The sequence below is a fragment of the Nothobranchius furzeri genome, chromosome 13 (genome assembly GCF_043380555.1).
Source record: "Nothobranchius furzeri strain GRZ-AD chromosome 13, NfurGRZ-RIMD1, whole genome shotgun sequence".
NCBI classification, from domain to species: domain Eukaryota; kingdom Metazoa; phylum Chordata; class Actinopteri; order Cyprinodontiformes; family Nothobranchiidae; genus Nothobranchius; species Nothobranchius furzeri.
In genome coordinates this window covers 44,898,336-44,923,443 of record NC_091753.1, presented here as the reverse complement: position 1 = coordinate 44,923,443, position 25,108 = coordinate 44,898,336, and the positions used below count along the sequence as shown (strand labels likewise).

At 40.5% G+C, this 25,108-nt stretch overlaps 2 protein-coding genes across 2 annotated transcripts in view; both read right to left on the bottom strand.

Moving 5' to 3' along the window:
* gab2 (GRB2-associated binding protein 2) overlaps positions 1 to 13,717 on the bottom strand; it is a 45,533-nt gene extending 31,816 nt beyond the window's left edge. Inside the window, exon 1 of the mRNA XM_015951295.3 lies at positions 13,470 to 13,717. Within this exon, the coding sequence (XP_015806781.1) occupies positions 13,470 to 13,541 (72 nt within the window). The 5' untranslated portion in view covers positions 13,542 to 13,717. The remainder of the gene's footprint in view (positions 1 to 13,469) is intronic.
* Positions 13,718 to 14,557: 840 nt separating this feature from the next.
* nars2 (asparaginyl-tRNA synthetase 2, mitochondrial) lies at positions 14,558 to 23,535 on the bottom strand. Its single transcript, XM_015951296.3, has 14 exons — positions 23,236 to 23,535; positions 20,302 to 20,411; positions 20,073 to 20,193; positions 19,836 to 19,976; positions 19,676 to 19,756; positions 19,501 to 19,595; positions 19,278 to 19,410; positions 17,182 to 17,280; positions 17,061 to 17,098; positions 16,890 to 16,956; positions 16,671 to 16,808; positions 16,441 to 16,538; positions 14,849 to 14,875; positions 14,558 to 14,763 (listed from the first exon to the last, which is right to left on the bottom strand). Exons 1-14 carry the CDS (start codon positions 23,395 to 23,397, stop codon positions 14,619 to 14,621), a joined length of 1,455 nt encoding a protein of 484 aa, XP_015806782.3. The 5' UTR covers positions 23,398 to 23,535; the 3' UTR covers positions 14,558 to 14,618.
* Between the last annotated feature and the right edge of the window lie 1,573 nt (positions 23,536 to 25,108).

Here is a 25,108-nt window from a genome sequence, read left to right as displayed (position 1 = left end):
GGACGCTACACCAACAATAGCCTTTCACAAGCCAAGATGGGTGAGTCCATGAAAGTGACAGTGTGATGTATATCTGTCCGGCTTTTCTAATCACAGCGTTTCGTAGTCAATTTTCTATCAGAAGCTAATGCAGAAGATAAGTGTAGGACACAATTTTCATGTTCAGCTTGCATAAAAATCTCAGAGTGATCGATCATTTTCAAAAGTAAAAAACGGTTTCTCAGCAAAGGTCTTCTTTATATTAAGCTGATTGTAATTTATAACTAAAGGTGGGATGACTCTCTTGATGCTGCCTCCTAACCCAACTTGATTGCAATTGTAAGAGCAATACATAGACACACTGGAGCACACAGGCTTATGGTAATAAAAACCTCCAACAAACAGTTGCAGTGCAAAACTACAAGTCAGGTCTACAAATTCTGGAACCACAAGTAACAGAACGGATGTCACTTGTGGTTATTCAGACTAAAAGGATGTAGCGGTCACACATTTAAATAACTGTGTGTCTACAATGTTTTATGTTCGAGATATGGTGAGTTCAATAGACCTTTAAGTTCCCTTTTTGATAATGGGACTCTGTGAGCTTGAGGGTGCGCACTGCACTCTGAAAGGTTTTGCTTTTCTTGTCATTAATAATAAAACAAAAAATAATGTGACACAAGTATTATTTTGAAACATACAAGATGCACCTCGCTGTTCCAAGTCTCACTTCCTGCCTGACTCATGTGATCTCTTCAATTTAATGACATTCCACGTGGGACATCTGGGAAAAAATAAACTCCATGTTGAAACCTTCTGAATCTCCACATCTGGACCAACACCGCACCGAAGCTGGTGTAACTGGTGTACGTGGAAGCTGTACTGAAACCAGATTGTATCCATTCTGCATTCAGTGTGAAAGAGGCTTGAGCCTCTCTGGAAATCGGGACTTCTCAGTTTATAGTGGGGAGATGGGTGGGCGTGGCCAACTCCAACTTGTTTTCTTAAAGTGACAGATCCCTGAAACTGCTCATTTTGGAAGGTACCGAAAATGTCAAAAATAAAACTGCGGAAATTGCTTCATGTAAGAGGGATTTAGTGCAAACAACTATACAAACATGATCTGTCTCAGCCACAGAACTACTACAAGTTAAGGAAAAATAGTTACATGTCTCCTTTACTCTTCCTTTCATAGAGATTGTAGTTTAGCTTTGCAAGGTTAACCGAGTAGGAATAACAGATTAATGTATCGATGTCTCATCCCATCTGGTGCCTAAAAAGACAAAAATTTCATTTTACAGAAAGATCTTCAACAGAACAGCAGGGGAGACCATTTTTACAATGCATTAATTAATTACTGTTAACATGGACACCAGCGAATGCTGAGACACTTGTTCTGGTTAATGTGGCAAAGCTAGCCGGACGGACAATAGCAATGATTAAATAGCTCTGATCAATAATGGGTCACCACACGTATGGAATGTATGTGGAAATTCAGTTTGGTTGCTTTTTTATTATCTGGCTTTGCATAAAGTACAAAAACAAATCCTAAATGTGCACTATGCTGCTTTTCTAGCTTTAAATTTCCCTCAAAGTTACATAGTTCACACAGTTTTACATCTCCTCTTAGAGTGAGACATTAACCAGGCAGCTGTCCCATTCAAAGTTTATAACAAACCTTTTCTGGAGCATTAAAAAAGAAAAAAATCAGGTCACAAACAAAACTATGCCAACATTGTTCGTCTTCAGCAGCTCTAACACATCACTTGTGGGGACAGATGATGAGATCCAGATTCTCCCGGACTAGAGACAGTTCTGTGCCCAGTAAGGTAAACACAAATGGACGTTAAGCAGACACTGTAGCTTCATAACAACACGGTTAAACTGCTCGAATTTACAGAAAAGTCTAAACACTGACTGACGAACAGCAGCTGTTATACACAACACAAGCCTCAAACAGGTCTATAAATTCACGTGTTAAAAAAGATGGTGGGAGGTCAGCCACTGGGTCCAAACAGACAAGATTATCTCTCATACGAAAGGTAGAAACACTTAATTCAAAGTCTTCCAACGTATGTGCAATCCCAAATGTCACATTCTCCTCATGCAAAAAATAAAAAGCTTTAAAACTGAGCTTTGTACAAGGTTGTGACAAATCATTCCATGTACCAATATGCAATGTCATCTTGTGAGTGCGACACGGCTCCATCTAACAGGTGTGATGATGAATAACAAGGGCGGCCGCCTTTGGCAGCAGTGGTTCTCATGCATTTAGCACTTGGAAGCAATGACCTGCAGAATCTGCAGCACGTCACAAGAAAACAACCTCTAAAAAGCTCTCAGCAGATATAATCAGCCTCAATCTGCAGTTCCATTATTAGAAAAATGAGTAATCTCTCACCATGTCTCCATTTCAGCAAAAGGACTGGTCTTATTTAGCATCAACCCACTCTGACAGTTTAACTAACGGGAAGCATTATCTTCAATCAGATCTCTTTGTGTTGCTTCCCCTGCTTCTGCCATCTCCGGCAGCTCATAAGCAGGCTCGCTGTGTGCATCTTCTGGGTATTTCATACGATTTACAAAGAGGATTTAGATGCACAGGGCAACAAATATATGAAAAATAAAGACTACATGGAGCTGAAACCTTTAACATAAAAGTATGTGGCCTTACATACTAGGCCAAGCAAATGTGATCTATTCATATGCTGATTGCACAGCTTTGTGCATCTAGACATTTTTAGACACAGAACAAAAAAAGACACGTGGCTAAAACACACTTGAACACACAATCCTGAATGATGAAATAAGCTGGAGTAAAGCAGGGTGGAGAACTGGCAAAAGTAAATCAAGTCATTTCAATAATTCACATTAACTGGACATCAACACAGTGGTACAGTTCACGTGTTCATGTTAACGGTAGGGTATTCTGGGAAAAAAACATTCAAGCAAGCAACATTTTGGAAAAACACAATTAAAAAGGTAAAACTCCATTTTTTCAGGCCCCTCCCACCACCTCCAGAATACAAGATTATGCTTGATGCAACAGATAATGTCATACCATATAAACGTAAGGTTATCTTACTTTTTCAACCCACTTTTGGCACCTTTTCGGTCATAACTCCGAACGTAACACTCTACGTAACGGCTGCAGTACTTCCAGGCATTTGACAGATTCCTCACATTCTGGTTCCAGTCGGGCGTTTCCCAGACCTAATCAATTCATCTGAGAACCACCAAACAGAACCAGTCTCCTTCGCTACTTCCACTTTGACGACATAACTGTAAAACAATTTAGTATGCGAGCTAATGTAGAGCTAGCCCGGCTCTGGCTTTGCTTCCCGTTCAGATGCTCAAAGCTGAGAATTCATGCACAAGGAGGGGTTTGCAAAGGATAGAACGGGAAAGAAAGGGAAGCTCTAAATGATTGGATGAGATTTTTTCAGGATTGTACATTTCAGAGGTTATCAAAATTATTAAGTTTACTGGTTGCCACATGTATGTGATGAGCATTTCAAGCAACACGGCAAAAGGAAAACAACTCCTAAGCCCATGGACGTAGTTTTGGAGGGACATGGGGGGACGTGCCCCCCCCCCCCCCCACCCCTTCACTTTTCCAAAGTCAATTTTTGTCTCCTGCACTTTATACCATCCAAAAACAATATTAAGCTATATTACATAGACACTGGTTGAGCACTAGGACCAGTCGGAAAACAGCAGCTCGTGTTGAAGCCTGTTTCCCATTGGAACCATCCAAAGCTCATCTATTTGGCTCTGATGTTCCTTGCCAACGTGTGATTGGCCATTCATGCCACCTGTGTACTTGACAGTTCTGCATTCCTGACATTGCATAAAAGAGCCTCTAGGCTATAGTTTCATACATATTTTTTGTAAACTTTTTGTAATGACCCCAGCGGTCCTCATCCCGGTTGCCCCCCCCCCCCCCCCCCCACTTGTAAGGTCAAAACTACATCCATGCCTACGCCACTTTTAAATACAAACCTAACATGATTGTTATAAAACCTTTTTTTCCAAAAGGAAAATAATCATGTGGGGATTAAACACAGAGTTTTTATTGAACCAATCAAAAAGACCTGTTTTTGCTGTGTTGTCATATGTAAAGTTTGAACTGAATTCTGGGGGATGTCCGACATACTACGAATATTAGCTAAAATATGCCTTTTTAAAAGCTAGTCCTAAAGCATCAGAAGGTAACAAAAGCTCGTTGTAGAATTAGATAAATTCATTGCTGAACTTTGATCATTTAAATATTTTTTGTCTAATTTATATCATTTAAACAATTTTACCTTTTCTTAAAAAAATGTTTAAGTAGTAGGACTATATCACTACCAAATGTTGGTCTTACACATTGTTGCTTCCTCATGTGTTGACTTAAAAGCTAAGTGTGTACACTAACAACATGACATGCTCACAAGCATGAACTATAAACTGACGGCGAGCGTGCTTTTGAATAAATGTTTTTAGTACTTAGCTTCCTGTGCTATATAAGTCCCTTTCGTCAGCTCTCATGCTGTTTTTAAATGTGCTTGATACATAAAGCAGTATGGTATGGTTGTTTATTAGGACTAATCAGTGTCTAAAGGGGCTGGTTTGCAGAGGCGTTCATACTGTTGCAAATCATTTCTGCTGTAATTGAGCAACAGTATTTATGATCAAATCAGCTTTAAAATTCATGGAAGTCTGCTTTGCCGATAATTCATGAGGTGGCTCACTGTCACTACAAGCTACGATAAACCTAGGGCTGGATATTCAAGGAACAAATATTATCCAACAAACATTAAGGGTTTGAAAAAGAGACTAAAATAAAATTCCAAGCGCCTTTTACTTCATACTCAATGTTTTGCAACTTCGTAAATGATCTGAATTCAGAACTAAACAGTTTTACACTGTATTTGTTTCATTGTGAGTTTTGCAGAGATGCAGGGGAAAAAAATCACTACGCTATTTTAATCTAATGCAACCACACACATAACCACAGCCACAGAGCAATGTGCGTGGCTTACACATTTCCAACTCCTACAAACTCTCATGGTCTGGCCAAGAATTTCACACGAAATAGAAACGCATCACCTCAACCATTGTTGATGCTGCTTGCTTTTGTTTTTTTTTTTACCATTTCTAAATTTTAAGTTTTACAAATAATCAGTCTAAAAGAAAAGTACCATTTAATGGTTGCACATCAGCGATTCTATTTTCAAACATGACAAATTTTTTGTGTGTGTGCAAAAACAGTTTAACAATCAATCCACAAACATCTTCTCATTTCTCTTCTGAAATAAAACCAAACAAAATAATTGAGTTTCCATCTTTATGTTTCTATTTTAAAGTGGCATCAGTATGAAGCTTTAAGCAAGTAAACAATAAAAAAAAAAAAAAAAGAACAGAACAGTCTGAGTCTTCGAACATTTTTACCAGACCGTGTACAAACGCAGCCAGGTTTTAGTAACACCAAATATCCTCCCATACCCACTTAGGAAAAAACTTGGGTACCCACAACTTTGTTTTCGGCCAAAAAAGATCTTGCGCCTTGTAAAGCACATTCATAAGCATAAGCCTGTAGGTGGCAGTAGTTCCCAAACTCGTCAACATCTTTGCCAAAAGAAAAACATTCCGTGGACATTATACTTCGCCTGACCTTGTAAAAACAATAAAGTGTAAACACAGCTTGCACATGTGACTTCAGAGCTATTTTGTCCCGGACAGTGACGTTGCAAAACATAAAACCCACAAACACATGCTGACAACAGAGAATAGGCAAACCTCCACCATGGTTGGAGTTTTTGAAAGAATAGTTTTCGGTGCCATTCATCATCACTAGCAGAAAATCATGCAAAAATATCTTTGTTTTGTGGGATACCAGCCACGTGTGTACAGGGTCTTAATGTGAGAATCTGTCCATAGTTGAATAGACTCTCACAGTTTTACCCTCCAATGAGACGTTGGATAAGGGATCTCTTTATCCTGCTTTTATTTAGATATGGTGTCTTTGAAGTTAAAATGGCAAATCTGCAGAACAAACTAGCTTAAAATATTTTTTTCAAGCCTCTTAATAACATTCTAACTTAGTATAGGTATAAATATATTGTGGAGGTAGGAAAAAAATGAAGTGGTTCTCTTGCATCTGTCTAAAAACTTCGCCAATAACGTGGAGTCCAAAACCAACCATTGGACCATCTGGTTGTTGGTCCCACTGAACCACCGTACTTCCCTGAGTCTTTCATTCATTACACTCTCACGCATTTTCCAACAGAGCACCACTGGTAAGAAAGGTTCTCCACTCAATAATATCACTGGAGGAGAAACAGCCGGCTGCTTCCACTTCAACTTTAGGACAAACTACCAGAGTCCCAAGAAGAAAAACAAGAAGTCGCAGACAACTAAAGACGTCTGGATCTAGAAAATGGTGACTGTTGCAACCCTGTATCTTTAGCTGTTTACTAGTTTGTTGAAAAGACAGGGTAAAATTTACCAAAAAAAAAGGTTGCTGGACATGGATCTTTACCTTCAGATCACTAGAGTAAGAAAAGGCTGTAAACATTGAGAAAGTGCTCGAGGAGGTCAAAGGAAAGGGCTGGCGAATGATCACACGATCTACAGTTATCTTGATCAACACATGATCTCTTCAAAGGATCAATAATCAGCAGTCAGTATCAAGTTCCTGAATGCTCGTCTCATTGCCATGACAGAAGAGGGAGAAAGATCCATAATCTGTCAGGAGATGGAAGCATTTGGTGAACTTCTGGATCTTTATAGAGTCCTAATGATTGGAAACATGTTCAGGAAGTCATCAGCTGTTTAAAAAAGAAAAGGCTGCCGCAGCAATAATAAAGCCAGAGAACAAATGTGCACTCCAGACATTCAGCTTTTGTTTTTGACTCTGCATGGCCAGTTCAATTACAGACAGAATCATGTGAATATACTTGTGTAAGTTCAGCCACAGTCAACAAAGAATCCCACCAGATGTACTCAGTTTGGTCTGGCTGGTTTTAATCAGTTGCTGCGAAACTTTCTACACATTCAATTTTTCTAATTATTCATTTCATTTATGTAAATAAACTTTAACAAGACTCTACAAGAGAAATTAGAAATAACCATAAAAAGTCATTTATTACCTAAACAACAATTGTGGGGGGTTCAATTTAATCTAAACCCCAAGAAATTTGGGAAATAACAGTTTCAACAAGTTTATTTATATAGCACCTTTCACAGACAGAAGGGCAGCCAAGGGGCAACACGGGGGCAGGGAGTTTCAGAAGGATCTTGGGCAACAAGCTTGTGAAACTAGAGGAAAAGGAAAGTATTGAGACATTCAGGATTACTGGTAGCTAACACTCTAAAGCTGTGTTCACAGTGAAAGCAGAACAAGAGCGGTCCTGACTCCCTAAGGCCAACACATAGACCAAGAATCATTGAGTCCAATCACAGCATTCACACCGGCTGCGAAGCGGAGCTCCAGAAAGTTTCCATATGGAGTCTGTTTTTTCCAGATGCCACATGCAGACTGTCGTGAAGTTAAAAAAACTACATAAGCAAGACAGGAAGTGAGAAAGTGTCTTGTTCCGTGAACTGCATCCAGTATACTTAAAAAATTTGCGTGTCGCATTATATTTGCTGGCGTTTGTTTTAATTATTGACAGGGATATCAGTTAACAGTAAATGATGGTTCATCTTATTTTTTCAGGAATATTTTTAAATGTATTTGTCAAATTTCTAATCATTTTGTCCTCCTGGGTAAACAGATTTCCGGAGACGTTCAGCACACGAACCACAGTGAATGGCAGCCGGGAAGCCATATGGAAACTGCATCCATTCTGCAATTGGTGTGAATGAAGGGTAAATGTGAGGGTCAAAACACCTTCTCCAGGTCAGGGATGTAGTCCTGCCTCAAGTGGAGGACTTGAAGTGTCTTGGGGGTCTTGTTCACAAGTGAGGGAAAGATGGAGCGCAAAGTAAACAGGCGGATTGGTGCTGCGTCTTTAGTAATGCGGGTGTTGTACCAATCTGTCATGATGATGAGAGAGCTGAGCCAGAAGGAGAAGCTCTCTATTTACCGGTCGATCTACGCAAGGCCAGATTAACCATATGGGCAGCAATTGCCCAGGGGTCCACAAACTCTAAAGGGCCCAGGCCCTGGGCAACCAGGGCACAAGCTAAATACTCTATCTGTAATTTCCCGCTTTATATTAAACTAGGGTGACCATACGTCCTGTTTTCCCCGGACATGTCCACTTTTCACTCTCTATCCGGGTGTCCAGGGGGGTTCTTGTATTGATGAAAATGTCTGGTTTTTCATCCAGGAACAAGGATCGAATTATGGGGGAGCTGGATATCCTACACATCCAGGGAAGCCAGAAAAAAAACGTTTTCTACCTATATTACATCATTTATGGACTCTTCTGAGCAGAGAGCATAGAGAGCGGCAGAGCGATGATCGCTGGTGCGCAGCGCTCCAGGCTGCTGCGTCCAGCGCACGGTCCATTCTCGAAGTGGCGCAACCAAAAAACTATAATTAACACACGATCGTTCATGTCCGCACGTTCTCTACTTTCTGTCTTATTTGTGCCTGAAGCGCTCTGCCACTGCGGAGCTCATCACCTGTGCTGCGGTGATTTCACCTCACTGACGCAGCATCGAAACGTGCTCTCCTCTTTGCGGTCAGGAGATCCCTTTGATCTGCTCAAAAGTAACTGATGAGGTGAAAAAGTAAGAATCCAGGCAGCAGTTTTTCTGGAGAGTTTAAAGGAGATGCAGGAAGAAGGGAGACAGACAGGACAGGAAAATAGTTAAATAAAAACAAGAAAACAAAACAAAGTGTTGAAAAGTAAAATGTAGGTAGATTTATCTCCACTACACGTTTTTACCTGTATAAAACAATAAGTTCTACACATGTCATATTTATACATCTGACAATTCAGATCACCTTCAAAACTCAGTCACACACCCAGGGCCGTTTCAAGGCATTTTGGGGGCCAAGGCAAAATGACCCCCCCCCCATGAACCCTGAATGACCAATGAAGAGAGGGCCTCAAGTTAAGACCCCCTCCTTATTGGTCAGTCCACACGAGGTGGGTCAAAGGTTACCCTGAGCGGGTTACGTGATGTCAGGCATTCAAGTATTGAGTATATTTACTGCATATTTCAGTAAAATATTCTGTATGTGACCATATTATAGTGATCCTTGGGTCGTGATGATGGGGCCCTTTAATATTGCTGCCCAGGGTACAACAAAGTGTTAATCTGGCCCTGGATCTACATTCCTACCCTCACCTATGGTGACAAGCTTTGGGTAGAGACTGAAAGAATGAGATTGCGGGTACAAGCGGCTGGAATGAGTTTTCTCCTCAGGGTGGCTGGGCTCTCCCTTAGAGATAAGGTGAGAAGCTCGGTCATCCGGGAGGGGCTCGGAGTAGACCCGCTGCTCCTCCACATCGAGAGGTCCCAGTTGAGGTGGCTCGGGCATCTGGTTGGGATGCCTTCTGGATACTTTCCTGGTGAGGTTTTTCTGGCAGGTCCAACCGGGTGAAGGCCTAAAGGACAACCCAGGACACGCTGGAGGGACTGTCTCTCACCTGGCCAGAGAACACCTTGGGAGCTGGCCCAAGTGGCTGGGGTGAGGGAAGTCTGGGCCTCTCTGCTTAGGCTGCTGCCCCCTTGACCCAACCCCAGATATGCGGACGATAGCAAACAATTTTCCCATTATTTTAAAATCATAAATAAAAAAAATAAATAACGGGAAAAGATGTTAAACCACTTTTAAAACCCAAGATTTTCAGTTATGCTCCTAATGTACCAATGACTCCAGTTATGTTTGAATGTCGTACTCTTTTTCATAATATGCTGACTGCACAAAGAACGATCCCTCACGTGTTGTCTGTGTAGTTTTTATTATCTCCATCCTATGAAAGCTGCTCTGATGTAACTTTCTGAGAGTTCAGCAAATAAACAAAACAATCTCACTGCTGGTCCAAATCATGAGCAAGGAGAAAAAAGGGCTTAGGGATCTAATTTCCTTCAGGGCTGCACTATTTTAAGCTCAGCCGATAAAGGCACGATAAACAAATGCATTCACATACTAGCTGACCAATTTGATTTCTTTGCTTGTCATGGGACTTCTGTTGCTGCACTTCCTGACGGTACCATCCAAAGGAAGTCTGGCTAATGTCATTGATGAAAGAATGATGTTTTGGACCGAAAGCACACAGGGGCCAAGCTCAAAGAGTTGCTGACATGGGGCAGGATATGGTGACACAAGGTTGAAAGAGGGCCACAATCAGACTGTTGCAAAGACAAATAAATATGGAGGAAAGATGCGACAAAAAAGACAAGAGAAACAAATGTGGGAAAACAATGACTTTTATACATAAAGCTAAACAGAGCTTAGTTTATCTGCAACAGTAACGGGATAATCTGCTTAAAAAAGATGCGTATCAACACCGTTTGCTCAAAATACAAGACAAAATGGAAATTTCTGTAGATTTTCACCTATTTTCAACCAATGAGATCATTTTAAATGAGCCATATTTGATGTTTTTATATTGGAGCTGTTTCAAGACCACAGCAACACATTGTGGTCTAAGTTAGTTCTGACTAGCTGTTAGCACGCCAGTCTTGCTCGATGCAAACTATTTTTCCAAACTGAGGTCATTCTGCAAACTATTACAGCAAATATTACACATTTATACCGTTTACAGATTAAAATAAAAGGTCAACCTATCACTTGATAACAAACACTAATTATTTCCATCCTAGTTTTGAAGCTCAAAAGCCCTCAGATGAAACAGAACAAGGAAAATGTCTGCATGAATGCCGGTTGTCTGTCAAAGCAGGAACTGGGAGGCGTTGTGAGCTGACCTCTGAGGGCAAGGACTTCCCAAAGGCCCTCTGCAAAACAACAGCAGACCCGGCAGCTGATGGTGGGACACAAAGCTGCTGCTCTGCCCGCCTCTGCAACCCTCTGCCTTCCTCCACCTTCCTCTCTTGTGCCATCCGCAGTGCAACTCAAAAAGAGGAGATATTACCTTTCCGATAGGATCTGTCTGGAATGTGGCGGAGCCGTTGTGTATCTGAACGGACACGTTTGTGATCTAAGACACAGAAACTGACATTCATGGTGGGAATTTAGCAAACTGCAACTTGATCCCGACCTGAGGACGGGGATTGTTTACAGAACAACACGTTGCATGAGTCATTCATTCTACAAATGCCATGTACAGGTTATGCATGAGTCATTCATTCTACAAATGCCATGTACAGGTTATGCATGAGTCATTCAGATGACTTGGTGTTATGCATATGTGCACAATTCCAAAGAAGTGCATGTACTTGGGTGCAAAGTCTTTATTGTTTTTACTCTAGGTCAACACTGATGAGGAGCCAGAAGATGATCGGTGGTTAATAAAGCGGTCGTGATGAGGCATTAAGTCAGGCTGCTGACGGATGAGTGAAATTACCTCACATGAACTCTACAGGAGGTGCAGACTTTGATTCGTCAGTTGTTTTTTATCTTTCTCTTGCTTTTTGTTCAATAAATCAAATAAGGCCACGCCCACTTCATTGTAAAACACTGCCCTTCAGGATTATTAATCTGCTCCAAAGAAACACTAAACCATAACCAAGTGATTCATTAGGGATGTGTGTGTGTGTGTGAGAGAGAGAGAGAGAGAGAGAGAGAGAGAGAGAGAGAGAGAGAGAGAGAGAGAGAGAGAGAGAGAGAGAGAGAGAGAGAGAGAGAGAGAGAGAGAGAGAGAGAGAGAGAGAGAGAGAGAGAGAGAGAGAGAGAGAGAGAGAGAGAGAGAGAGAGAGAGAGAGAGAGAGAGAGAGAGAGAGAGAGAGAGAGAGAACTGATGGCACACATCTGCAGTGGCATGCTTCTACCATTGTGTGTTTGTGCAAGGATGCTGCAGAGGCGCTGCAGAGACTTTAATGGCTTCATAAACCATTAAAAACCGTTTAACACGAACTAGCCGAGCAGGAGTGTGCACAAAATAAAACACCTCCCATCTTTACCTCCGGTTGCATGCAGCCCTTTGGTGGTGCTTTTCTTTGCATCTGATTTGCATGCTCAGCCTTCACCAGGGCCGGCTGGCTCTCTCTATCTGCTTTGAGCTTAGATGTGCGCTGTGTTTTGGATATCCTCTACAGGAGGTTTCACAACTGTTTTTAACACAACGACCAACCTTTTCACTAAATACTGACTAACAAACATCGGCCTAATCCAGCTGAGCAAGAACCTTGCATGAAAATGTGGTTGCACATTGACAGGAATACGGGTTGTTAAGGATTAGATCCTATTTTCATGAATATAGGAGATTAGACAATAAATAAATAAAAGCTCACTGGTATAACAAATAATTAATTAATGGTTTCTAAATCTGACACACCTTCAAAAGGGTGTTTTTAGAGTCACATCTGAAAACAACCAGGTGTGTTGCCTTACAAACATCAGATGACAGTAATACTGGTGAGTAAATGGCTCTGATTGTTCACGCAGTCTGACTTTAAGTGGAAGGAATTTCAGATGGACAGTTTATCACATTCACAAGTCTGCCTGCCTGGACACTATCTCATGACTTGCTATTCTGACTCAGTGTGTGTGTGTGTGTGTGTGTGTGTGTGTGTGTGTGTGTGTGTGTGTGTGTGTGTGTGTGTGTGTGTGTGTGTGTGTGTGTGTGTGTGATTTCACATGGTGAGAAGGGCTGGGAGCTCTGCTTTTCTTACATTTTCCCTTCTCTTCTTGTTTATAAAGTTCTGTAACCAAGCTAGTTCTTTCCCCCCCTCTGCAGCTGCTGATCCATGCCGATCCACACGGTCTCTGTGTAAACACCGGTCAGATTGAAGCGAAAGACAATGAGGAAATGACAGGATCGTGTGTGGGGAAGGGGGGCGACATTCAAAGATAGATTTCCAAATGAAACACGAACATGACATCATGGCAAAGCCAGCTAGCAGGAGCATGGAGAGGCCCCAGTAAAGCAACACCATACATAAACAGGGGACAGCTGTATTTATAGGAGATTGTCTCATGGTTCTGTCTCCCTCCATAAATCCTATTATCTGATTTGTGGCCGTTGTCCTGCACAGCACCCAACAAGAGGCAATGCGTGGGCTTATTAAAGGACACAAACACTGAGCATTTATCACCAGTGTGACATTATAGTCGACCTGGAGATTAAGACCCAAATCAGCTTGATTGGACATGACCTCATCATAGCCGGATACAAACAAATGACAGTTTAAATCAGGAGGATCTCTACTAAAATTACAACCAGTTGTCAGTTTTTTCCTCGACACCACACCTCTCGAATCTGCTTCATGTAAGCAATAGCTCTTTTTGTGCATTTATATCATGATCAGGTGTCCTTTTTGCAGGTGATCCCTGCACGATGGAGGGATGCACCTGCAGGAGCATAACAGAAGAAACAAACTAATGAAGGTGCCAAACTTCTAAAACAGAATTTGAAGTCACTTACATATCTCCTTAGCTTTTTTTCTGGAGGAGATTTTCTCAGCCATCCTTGGAAGATGATTTCTCCGCCGCTCATGTTTGCCAAGTCAGTCAGAGTGTCCCGTGCTGCTTCTTGTTGCTCTAAAAAAGTCTGACACTAGAACATGACTGCTGCTCAGAGCGCAGGCGGCGTTCGGCTCTCTCTGCTGCAGTCTGCGGGTCCCATTTGGAAATCAGCGCATGAGAAAGTAGTCAGCGTCCTTCTCTGCTCCTCCACCGGCGTGCAGAAGCGCTTTCTTTCTTTCTGCTTTAGAGAGAAATTACGCACGGCCCGGTTTTACGCAGAGCCTCAACTGACGCGGGCTGAGGAAGCGTCTGCGGGTGTCTGCAGTTTGTTTTCCCAACTCTCACCACGCCCACCGCGCAGACAGAGATAGGGAGGGATGGGCTGCTGGGATGAACAGGGTGGACAACAGCCTGCAGAAAAACAACACAATTTCCAAAACAACCCAACTAATTAGTAAAAAACTAAAACGCATTTATATGAAAACAATCTAAATTTCCTCACAAAATATAAAACCTGCCTTTTGATCCGCAAAAACGTAACCTACAAATATGTAGAATTGTTTTAATCCGTTTAAAATAGTTTACAGCAAACTGAAAGTCATTTTCGGATGTTTTAATGTTCGGATTAAAAATATAAATAATTCCCAAGAAGAAATTAGGCTGATGGATAAAAAAAATCAAGTCTTGATTGGTAGAAATGAGAAAAAGCGCCACCTTGTGGAAGGTTAATTCACGCTCTTAATCTTATTATAGGAAACTATAAAAAAAATACTTTAGTCTTGTAGTAAAACCGTAATAAATAAATGTATTATCTCAGATTCCAATAAAATTTCTACTAAATGTTTTTTTATAAATCTAATTTTGTTTATTTGAAATTAGATTTTGAACTCTGCTGTTTTTGGTTTTTATTGCACCAGAAAATTACAATAAATCATCTGTGAAAGAAATATGTTGCATAAATAAAAAAGCTGCCTTGCCTTATGAGCTAAAATACACTGAACACAACTTATGAAAACCAAACATGAAAAAAAAACCAGATAAATCAACTTAATTTTGCATCATTTTATTGTCAAACAGAAAAACAGCTTCCAGGACTTCTCCAAGAGTCTCACAGAAGGCAAGAATGGGAAAATCTGGGAAAGGAAATTACATCTTTTATGTTGTTAACACCCAGAATGCACTGCAAGTATCGCTCAAATCCCATCCCGAAGCCGCCGTGAGGAACGGAACCAAATCGTCTCAAATCCAGATACCTGCAAATTAATTCAAATGTCATAAAAATGAATGTTTTAATATTGTATTTAACAGAAATTTGTTTATTTTAAAAATGTGTCTTACCAGCTGTAGATTTCCTCCAATCCAACACTGTAAAACAAATAAATATATATATATTAGTAAAAGCAACAGTCAGTCACCTATGGAAGCATTTTTATATCAACAGTTAGTTTTTGATTCACAAAATAAAAGTCACAGACGCCGTTTTTATTTTTGGTTTAACTATGCAAACATTAATAATGAGACATTATTCTCAAACTTCCACTGTTAATGTTCATGTAACAGTTGAGATTAAATACATAATTTTTTAAAATTCATTTGATTGATTTAATCTTTGACGGGGACATTGCTGTCCAACATAGTGCAAACTGCAGCTGATTTGACACATTCAGAGTGTATTCTAATGCAAATGTACAACTCCTGTCCCTGGTTTGGTTTCCATACATTCAACAGCTCATCAAGCTGTGCTGAAGCCTCTCTTGGAAATAAAATCTGATACACTGATGTAGATAAAACCCTGTTATGTATTTGTTATCGATTTTCTTCTGTAGATGTTGACGTCATGATTCGCCCTCCTCACCAGTTGGTGGCGATAATGCACCATAGGTTGTTTGCCAGCCGCCATTAAAAAAAACCCAAGATGAGATGAAGAAACAGAGAAACCTGTAAAACATGCACAACGGTGGCCCAGACGTAAACATCCGAAGACCACCTGGTGTTTCATCACCATCGGTGGAGCTCCAACTTTAAATTTAGAAATCGGATTTATGAATATTTTGTACTGGAAGATGTTAAAGTGGCACCGCGGTAAATATCCAGCTTACATTTAATGGTTGTAATCCAGCTGAGGGAATCGGTATGGGTTTCTTCAACACATGCCGGTAGGATTAATTTTATTTTTTTATGCTAGCAGGGATTAAGAAAATATTAATACACTGAAATATTGCGATATTGTGTTAAGATACAAAATTTAAAAACTGTGTATCAATATTTTTTCAATTAACCCTCTGATGCATGAATTATGAGATCTTCAACCAAGATTTTTCAAACAATTTTTTTCATTCATCTTTAGGTGTGAATGAAACAAATTTCAACAAATATTTTTTGTAACATTTTGTTAATTTACAAATAATTTATTACATGTCCATCTCAGTGGACAGCATGCATTCTGAACATGAAATATGTTGGCTTGACTTACTGAAGTCCAAATGGAGGGGCTCAAATGCAATAAAGTCTTCAACAGCTGTGCTTAATGGCAAAAATAAAGAAATAACAATTTTGAGTACCTGTCCACTGTAGTGACCATTATGCATCAAAGGGTTAAGGAATTACCAGGAAAAACTTCCTGTATTTCTTTTTAGTGGTGCAATACAAACTCCAACTGCTAGATGGCAGTGGTTTACAGCACCTTCATTATGATGGAACAACATCATCTTGTGATTACTGGAATGTTTGGCCCGAGATTTCCAAACAAATTCAGTCTTAAAAACTGCAATTATTTTCTTGCTATTGGTTTCATAATTTATCGTATCACACTGCCGGATTCTTGCCGACACATCCCAAAATGCTAGAAAAAGTCTTCTTCATTCATAACAAAACACACAATGAAACCGAAATCATGACTATAACAGCATTTCCAGATTCTTCAGCCTTACTCCTCCAGCCGAGCCTTTAGCAGGCTGAGCCTCTCCTCCCTCAGCGAGCCCCCACAGAGCTCTCCGACTCCTGGCACAAGAAGGTCCACTGCAGCTGCCTGCACACAAACAACCGTCAAAGTCAGCTATGCTATGCAAATCGGTTCACTGGGCCAACTGGCATCACGGAGAAGGAAGTGAGTGATGAAATAATTTAATCAGTCAGCGATTTTAATGTGATTACGCCTTACTGTGTGCTTGGGTTGGTCCTGGTTGTCTCTTGCATAAAACGGCTTCAGGTCATAGGGGTAATCGGTAATAAAGACCGGAACGTCGCCACAGTGTTTCACCAAATACTTCTCGTGTTCAGTCTTAAGGTCACAACCCCACTATAGGGGGCAAAAAGAGGTCCAATAGGTCAAAGGGAACTGAAGACAAAAGGTAGTTCTATCAAAAGTTTTAAAACGTACATCTGTAGGAAAGGTGAAATTCTCTGAGCTGCGGTTTAGGATGTCTATGGCCTCACTATATGTTATCCTGGGAAACAAAAAAAAAAACAAGTTTCATTCCATTTGAACACGTCACTTAAACTTTTATAATAGTCCTTTTTTTAAAATACAGAAAGATACAAAATAACTCACACAGGGAAGCTCTGTTTCAGCATAGCATCCACCCTGTCCTTGAGATGAGAGAGGGAGTGAGCTGAGATTATAATAACATCTCCTTGGAGTAAGGAGGACATTTTTGTCCTTCAGGACTTACCCTGTGTCCAGGAGTCACATGCTTATGAAACAAACCCACATCATCAGCACAGTGAGCCAGCACATGCTCAGTGGTGGATCTGAACATGCCCTCCATGACCTAAAGAGAAGGTCACGTTTAGATGTTTAAAACTTTAAATGTGCAAAATCAATATTTAAGGGGGGAGGGGTTATTTGCTTTTAGTCTAAAACTATTAGTCTTTATATATTATGGGCTGCTAAACCTCCCAACTGCAACTATAAATCTAAGAAAAAAGAATCACCCAAGGGTTTCTAATGTCATACAAGAAAATAATCTGTGTATAAAACTTGCTTTAATGCTAAAAATGAACATAAACTATTTATTTCTTAAAGAAAATTAATCTCAATATGTAAGCAATAGGTTGTGCTACAGCAGCTCAGTAGGGACAAATATCTTCACTTATAGTGACACAAAAAAGTGGAGTTGCTAATGCTAACGGTTAGCTTCGACTACCCAAGACGAGCTCCACAAACTCAACACAGCCTTCTGCGGCCGCAAGCCAAAGTGGGTGGGGCCATGAACACGAATTTTCTCTGTGACATAAAAGAGACTGGCTTTTGCTGACTCACTCATTTTCCAGTCTTTTCCCTTTCTCAGACTAATGCAAGCGCAATTGAGGATGAAGACTATTTTCCAGTTTAGCACGCATGTGGAACTCGAGTGACAGATGGTATTTAAAAAAAAAATACAGTTTCTCAGTGAATCAGACCTTTAAAACTCGCCTAATCATGAATTAGCATAACAAGCTAGCTTTTAAACTCCCGGAACTCCCACCCCTCCTGTTGGCTACCATCCTTAAGAAAACGAGATAGCGCTAAACACAAGTCGCCATTTTCGTCATTTGAAGTCACGTCATTTCTTGTCCGTGACTTCAAATGGTGATTTTCTTTTTGGGACTCTGGTAGTTTGTGCTGAACTTGAAGTGGTAGAAGCTGGCTGTTTCTCCTTCTCTCATATTGAGCGGAAAACCTCTCACACCAGTCACTAGTTGGTCCAATTGTTTCTTTGGGTCCGAATCGTGTTATTGGCTGAGGTTGTTGAACAAATGCGAGAGCACCATTTCTTTTTTTAATCTCCAAAATATATGTATAGCTATACTACGTTAAAACGTGTTAAAGGTGCAGTATGTAAGAATATAGTGAAAATTTTACAGTGAGAAAATCCCAAGAGTCTGATGTTTCAGTCATTTTGGAAGGAAGGTTCTACTGAAACATACTTCATATCCAGCTGGCTGTGGGGACTGTCGGTTTTTCTGTTTACCATCAGTGAGTGTGGGGTTGACGTGTCTCCTGCGAGCTAATACCGCAGCGCCGACAACTGTAATTTGATGATGACTGGCAAAAAGCTCCAGTTTAAAGTGGTTGCAGGAACCACCTTATACCAAAGGGTGTCATTTTTACTTCATTTCTACATAATGCACCTTTAAAAGGCATGAAAAACAAAGTAACCTAGCTTGTTTTGCAGATTTGCTATTATAGCTTTAATGTTGGTGTAATCAGCTGTTGTAAAATGAATCTGCAGCAGACACTTTTCTTCAAAACATCTTACGTTGATGATTGTAGAGTTCCTATTGCGCAGGACTTGCAAATGGCTTTTATTATACCAAACTTTAATATCTTCTGTGTGTGATAGTAATTAAGCATCATCAAGCTCATAATGGGTCAAAAAGAGATAAAAAAAAAGAGCTTATATCAATTTAAAACAAGCTCATATTTTTATCAGTGGGCGATGATTCTTTCTGCCCAATCAGCAGCCTGCACCCCTTCCAGAAACCATCATAGTTAAAAATATTTTAGAAGGTTTCTGTTTTTCTGTCTGAACATTTTGGAGAAAGCTGGGATGTGTTTGGTTGTTTGACTCACTAGATGTCACCAAATACTTCACAATAAATCTCCACCAGGCTTATCAATCAATCAATCAAAGCTTTATTTATAAAGCGCCTTCCGCAACCATGTCAGGAAGCCCAAAGCGCTGACAGGGTTGCGGAAGGCGCTTTATAAATAAAGCTTTGAGCTTTATAACCTACTTAATCAGTAATGCAGAACAATGTTCCACAGAAGAATGACATGAAGTACCTTGGTGAGATCCTCTAAAGACTGAGTGAAGGAGATCTCTGCCTCCACCATGAAAAACTCAGCCAGGTGGCGTCGGCTTTGGGAATTCTCAGCTCGAAACGTTGGCCCAAATGTGTAGACTCTAGAAAAAGACCTCCAGGCATATCACAAGATTACTTTTAAAATAAATGAATCTTAAAAATCAGCAGATGGATTACCGTAGGATAAGCTTATAAACTCTCACCCTGACATCACCTCCAAATGAAGCTGCCCTGATACGGTCAGGAAGGCAGGCACAGAGAAAAAGTTCACTTCCTCCTCAAAATCTGGGCCTGAAGGCTGATGAGGAGGTCGAGACATGGTTTGAAATGTTTGTAATAACGTTTTGACGCTCATCAGACGATAAGAGGAACCCTCACCTCCACCTGAAAGAGCTCCCCAGCCCCTTCACAATCGTTTGAGGTAATGGTTGGTGTGTGGATCTGTAAAAAGCCATTGCTCTGGAGGAAAAAAAACAAGTACACAAAACAAAATAAACAACTATTCAGCAATTCATAAAAATGTAACTGATTTTCTTACCTTAAAATATGAATGAACAGCTGTTGTGGCCTCACTTCGAACCCTCAGAAGGGAGCTGAAGACATTCGTTCGACATCTGAGGTGAGGAAGCTGGCGAATGTACTCCAGGCTGTGTCTTTCCTTAATTTTAAAAGGAAAATCCTGAAAAGGACAAATAAAAACAACTACAATAAGTGACATTTATTAAATACGAATTAATTTAGTAAACACAGTGAGTGAGGAAGTGTTTGTTCTTACCACAGAATTACATTCTCCGACTACATGGATCTGGTCTGCTCCCAGTTCAACTGGCTGTTGGGGATGTGGACTTTTCCTAAGAGTACCGGTAACTTCTACGGCACTACCAAATGTCAGCAACCTTTAAACAAGGGAGGACATGTTTACATTTTAGATAAATATTAGTAGAAAACGAGCAGAGAAAACCAAAAGAAGCTCATTCCGATGGGGTAGAAATGTTTTTTCTTACGGGTCGCTCAGCTCTGCTCCACCGACAACCTGAAGTGACTGCAAAGAGCTCCCATCATTGACATGGAGAAATATATTCTTCTTCTGAGGCCTAACTGAGCGAACCCATCCCTGCAGTAAAAGCAAATGAAACTAAATGTAGCTAACTCTTCTGACTATATACAGGTCCTTCTAAAAAATTTGCATATTGTGATAAAGTTCATTATTTTTTGTTTATGTTTATGTATTTAGCAGACGCTTTTGTCCAAAGCGACTTACAAGTGATAATCGGCATATTGCCCTTGAGGCTAACAACAACAATAACAACAACAACATGACATCAATCATGGAGAGGAGGGAACAAAGGAGTGGACAGTAGAGAGGGGGCACGGGTGCAGGGAGGGTGCTAGTTTAGAAGATGCTCTCTGAAGAGCAGGGTCTTCAGGAGTTTCTTGAAAATTGAAAAGGAAGCTCCTGTTCTGGTAGTGCTTGGAAGGTCATTCCACATTTGTGGAACGATTCACGAGAAGAGTCTGGATTGTCCTGAGCGTGGTGTAGGCACTGCTAGACGACGATCCTGTGATGACCGGAGCGGCCGGGCCGAGACGTAAGCCTTTACAAGAGGATTCAGGTAGATGGGAGCCGTACCATCTCGGACTTTGTATGCTAGTGCTAGCTATTACAATTTGATGCGTGCTGCTAGCGGTAGCCAGTGGAGCTCAATGAACAGAGGAGTGACGTGTGCTCTTTTTGGCTGACTGAAGACCAGACGCGCCGCTGCGTTCTGGACTATTTGAAGAGGTTTCACAGTACAGGCTGGAAGACCAGTTAGAAGGGCATTGCAGTAATCGAGGCGGGAGATGACAGTAGATTGCACCAGGAGCTGGGTGGCATGTTGTGTTAGGTATGGTCTGATCTTTCGTATGTTATACAGGGCAAAGCGGCCTGAACGAGCAACAGAGGCAACATGATCTTTATTTCATGTAATGTACTGATAAACATTAGACTTTCATATATATTAGATTCATTACACACAACTGAAGTAGTTCAAGCCTTTTACTGTTTCTAATATTGATGATTTTGGCCTACAGCTCATTAAAACCCAAAATTCCTATCTCAGAAAATTTGCATATTTCATCTGACCAATAAAAGAAAAAGTCAACCTTCAAATAATTATGTTCAGTTATGCACTCAATACTTGGTCGGGAATCCTTTTGCAGAAATGACTGCTTCAATGCGGCGTGGCATGGAGGCAATCAGCCTGTGGCACTGAGGTGGTATGGAGGCCCAGGATGCTTCGATAGCGGCCTTAAGCTCATCCAGAGTGTTGGGTCTTGCCTCTCTCAACTTTCTCTTCACAATATCCCACAGATTCTCTATGTGGTTCAGGTCAGGAGAGTTGGCAGGCCAACTGAGCACAGTAATACCATGGTCAGTAAACCATTTACCAGTGGTTTTGGCACTGTGAGCAGGTGCCAGGTCATGCTGAAAAATGAAATCTTCATCTCCATAAAGCTTTTCTGCAGATGGAAGCATGAAGTGCTCCAAAATCTCCTGATAGCTAGCTGCATTGACCCTGCCCTTGATAAAACACAGTGGGCCAACACCAGCAGCTGACATGGCACCCCAGACCATCACTGACTGTGGGTACTTGACACTGGACTTCAGGCATTTGGGCATTTCCCTCTGCCCAGTCTTCCTTCAGACTCTGGCACCTTGATTTCCGAATGACATGCAAAATTTGCTTTCATCCGAAAAAAGTACTTTGGGCCACTGAGCAACAGTCCAGTGCTGCTTCTCTGTAGCCCAGGTCAGGTGCTTCTGCTGCTGTTTCTGGTTCAACAGTGGCTTGACCTGGGGAATGCGGCACCTGTAGCCCATTTCCTGCGCAGGCCTGTACACGGTGGCTCTGGATGTTTCTACTCCAGATTCAGTCCACTGCTTCCGCAGGTCCCCCAAGGTCTGGAATCTGTCCTTCTCCACAATCTTCCTCAGGGTCCTGTCACCTCTTCCCATTGTGCAGCATTTTCTGCCACACCTTTTCCTTCCCACAGACTTCCCATTGAGGTGCCTTGATACAGCACTCTGGGAACAGTCTATTCGTTCAGAAATTTCTTTCTGTGTCTTAAACTCTTGCTTGAGGGTGTCAATGATGGCCTTATGGCCAGCAGTCAGGTCGGCAGTCTTACACCATGATTGCGGTTTTGAGTAATGAACCAGGCTGGGAGTTTTTAAAAGCCTCGGGAATCTTTTGCAGGTGTTTAGAGTTCATTAGTTGATTCAGATGATCAGGCGAATAGCTCGTTTAGAGAACCTTTTCATGATATGCAAATTTTTTGAGATAGGAATTTTGGGTTTTCATGAGCTGTATGCCAAAATCATCAATATTAGAAACAATAAAAGGCTTGAACTACTTCAGTTGTGTGTAATGAATCTAATATATATGAATGTCTAATGTTTATCAGTACGTTCCCGAATGTCCAAGCTTTTCACACTAACCACCATAAGCCACCCTCCGGAGGAAACTCAGTTCAGCCGCTTGTATCCGTGATCTTGTGTGTGTGTGTGTTCAAATCCCCAATGAGTCACCACAGATGGTTGCTCATATTGAGCCAGGTTCTGCTGGAGGTTCTTCCCGTTAAAGGTGAGTTTTCCTCTCCATTGTCGCTTGCTTAGTGTGGGGATTGCTGTAAAGTCATTGACACAATACAGTCTGCTGGGTTTCCTTATGTAACAAACTATTAACTAATTGGCATTTGGCACAATGGACTTAAGTCAAAGCCATAAGTAGGTTAAACTGGAATGTTTACTTTGTGCCTTGAGATGACTCATGCTGTGAATTGGCGCTTTATAAAAAAAAAATAATTGAATAGAAATAAATAGAACATCAGGTAGACAGCTTTCCTATTTGTTAGCGGTAATAAAATAATTCCCACGGTGATAAACGTAACATTACCTGAACTCTGACGTTCTTTCCCAGCTCCGCTCCAGCGAGGGCTTCGGATACTCTCAGCTTTGTTGAACTCTGATTACAATAATGTCGTAAACTCTGACAAATACTTCGATAAACTAATGAGGATGATGACACCAAAAGCGTCTTGGTTACAGTCTGAAACATCGTCAAATTGCAGATTTTTACCAATAAAAATAAAAGGTTGTAACCTCAAAATGTTAAAAATAAATGAACGTAATAAAAATCATATTGTCGTGGGTTTAGGACAGTTGACTTTCACGTTGTTGAAGCTAACAGCAATACTTCCTGTGTAGGTCATTCGCCCAAAAGCTATTCGTCCAATTCGATCACGTGTTTTTTTCTAAACCAATTCGATTGGTGTGTTGCTTTAAATGCTGCTGGGAACTGTAGTTCTTCTTTTTCCCCAAAAAGTAAAATTGGCGATGCTGACAAAAATTAACGTTTATTTCTCTCGTAAGTGCTTTAACTTTACTTTATACAAAGTTTGTGACACATAAATTTTCAACTAGACACATTATTGTCAAAATTTATGATCCAGTTGATCAAAAATGCTGCAGGCAGATAAGAGATTGTCCTCCTAAATCAGCTTTTTTAAAGCAAAATCCATTTATCAGTCCTAATCATTATTTGATTTGTATTGTGTTTCTTTCTGTGGCTTTGAAAAAAGAAAAATTAACACTGTAAAATCAGTATTCATAAAGGGGGATATGAGTATGATTTGATCTCATTACAATTAGGGTTACTTTCAAATAGCATGAATAAAAGTTTATAATAATGATGATAATAATAATGATGATAACGATTACTATAATAATTATAATTATTATTATTTTCTTGTTTTATCATTAATAGTTTAAAAATAAGATATTTCTTTGATCCATACAACTTTCTAAATTCATCAAAAGTCTTTTCTCCCAGGCTTTTTCAAAATTCCCAGAAATTCCTAATTAAATTGCGTATTATATTTGCTAATTAATTATTTGTCAAAAACATCTCTTTTTCAACATTAACAATTTTCCACTTTGTAAAATCATGTTGTTGTTGTTTGGAAATAGATTGAACATATGGAGTCATTCTTTCAGAATCTTACATTTCATTTTACTGCACGACATGTCCTACACGTCTTTATTTTGGAAACTACTCTGGCAGTTGGATTAAAAGTTTTGGAGGATGAAACTTTCTCATTTGAATGGTCATAATTAATCTTTTCTACTTTGTCAGCTGAGCAAGGTCAAATTTGAGCTGTGGAATAAAAAACTGTAAAATTGACTTCAGGTGTTCAGGAGTTTTATACAAAGAGCCATCAAGCCAAATTATAGGGGAAAATAATGATGTACATTTTGATCCGCTTAGCACAATATATGTGGATTGATTCTGAAATGAAGTGAGAGGAATCGTTACAGCCTCATGAAAATTCTCCTTCATCTTGCATGATGAATCTGCCGTCAGTAGTGGGCTCATTTGTGCACAAACCTCGTTAATTCCCTACCCTCCATGACACTGGGTCTCTTCCCACAATTTGCAGCCGGAGTAAATCAGATCATCCCAGCATTATAATAAGATGCCCAGACAATTATTCACCTGGTCTCGTCTGTCAGCGCTACAGCCCCTCCTGGCTTTGGTCTGCCAGCTTACAGAAGCCCAGGCTTCTCCACTTCCATGTGCTTATGACACATCACCATTCAACCCAGCAAGACGCATTTGAAATGTCACCAAAGTCATTGATATTATTGATCACCAGCATACTTTGAGGCATTTAACAGGAAGCAGGGAATTTGAGGGGGCTGACCTCTTGGGAAGCTTAAGATTGACTAACATTAACTATCAAAAGACAATTTAACTTAGATTCCCTAAA

What these genes read in the sequence shown, in the direction of transcription:
- nars2 (XM_015951296.3), bottom strand. Translation starts at nt 23,397, where the DNA reads ATGTTTCAGACTGTAACCAAGACGCTTTTGGTGTCATCATCCTCATTA. An exon ending in GGGAGCTCTTTCAGGTGGAG is followed by an intron (nt 19,596 to 19,675) that starts GTGAGGGTTCCT and finishes CCTCCTCATCAG; the next exon opens with CCTTCAGGCCCAGATTTTGA. An exon ending in TTGGAGGAAATCTACAGCTG is followed by an intron (nt 14,764 to 14,848) that starts GTAAGACACATT and finishes ATTAATTTGCAG; the next exon opens with GTATCTGGATTTGAGACGAT.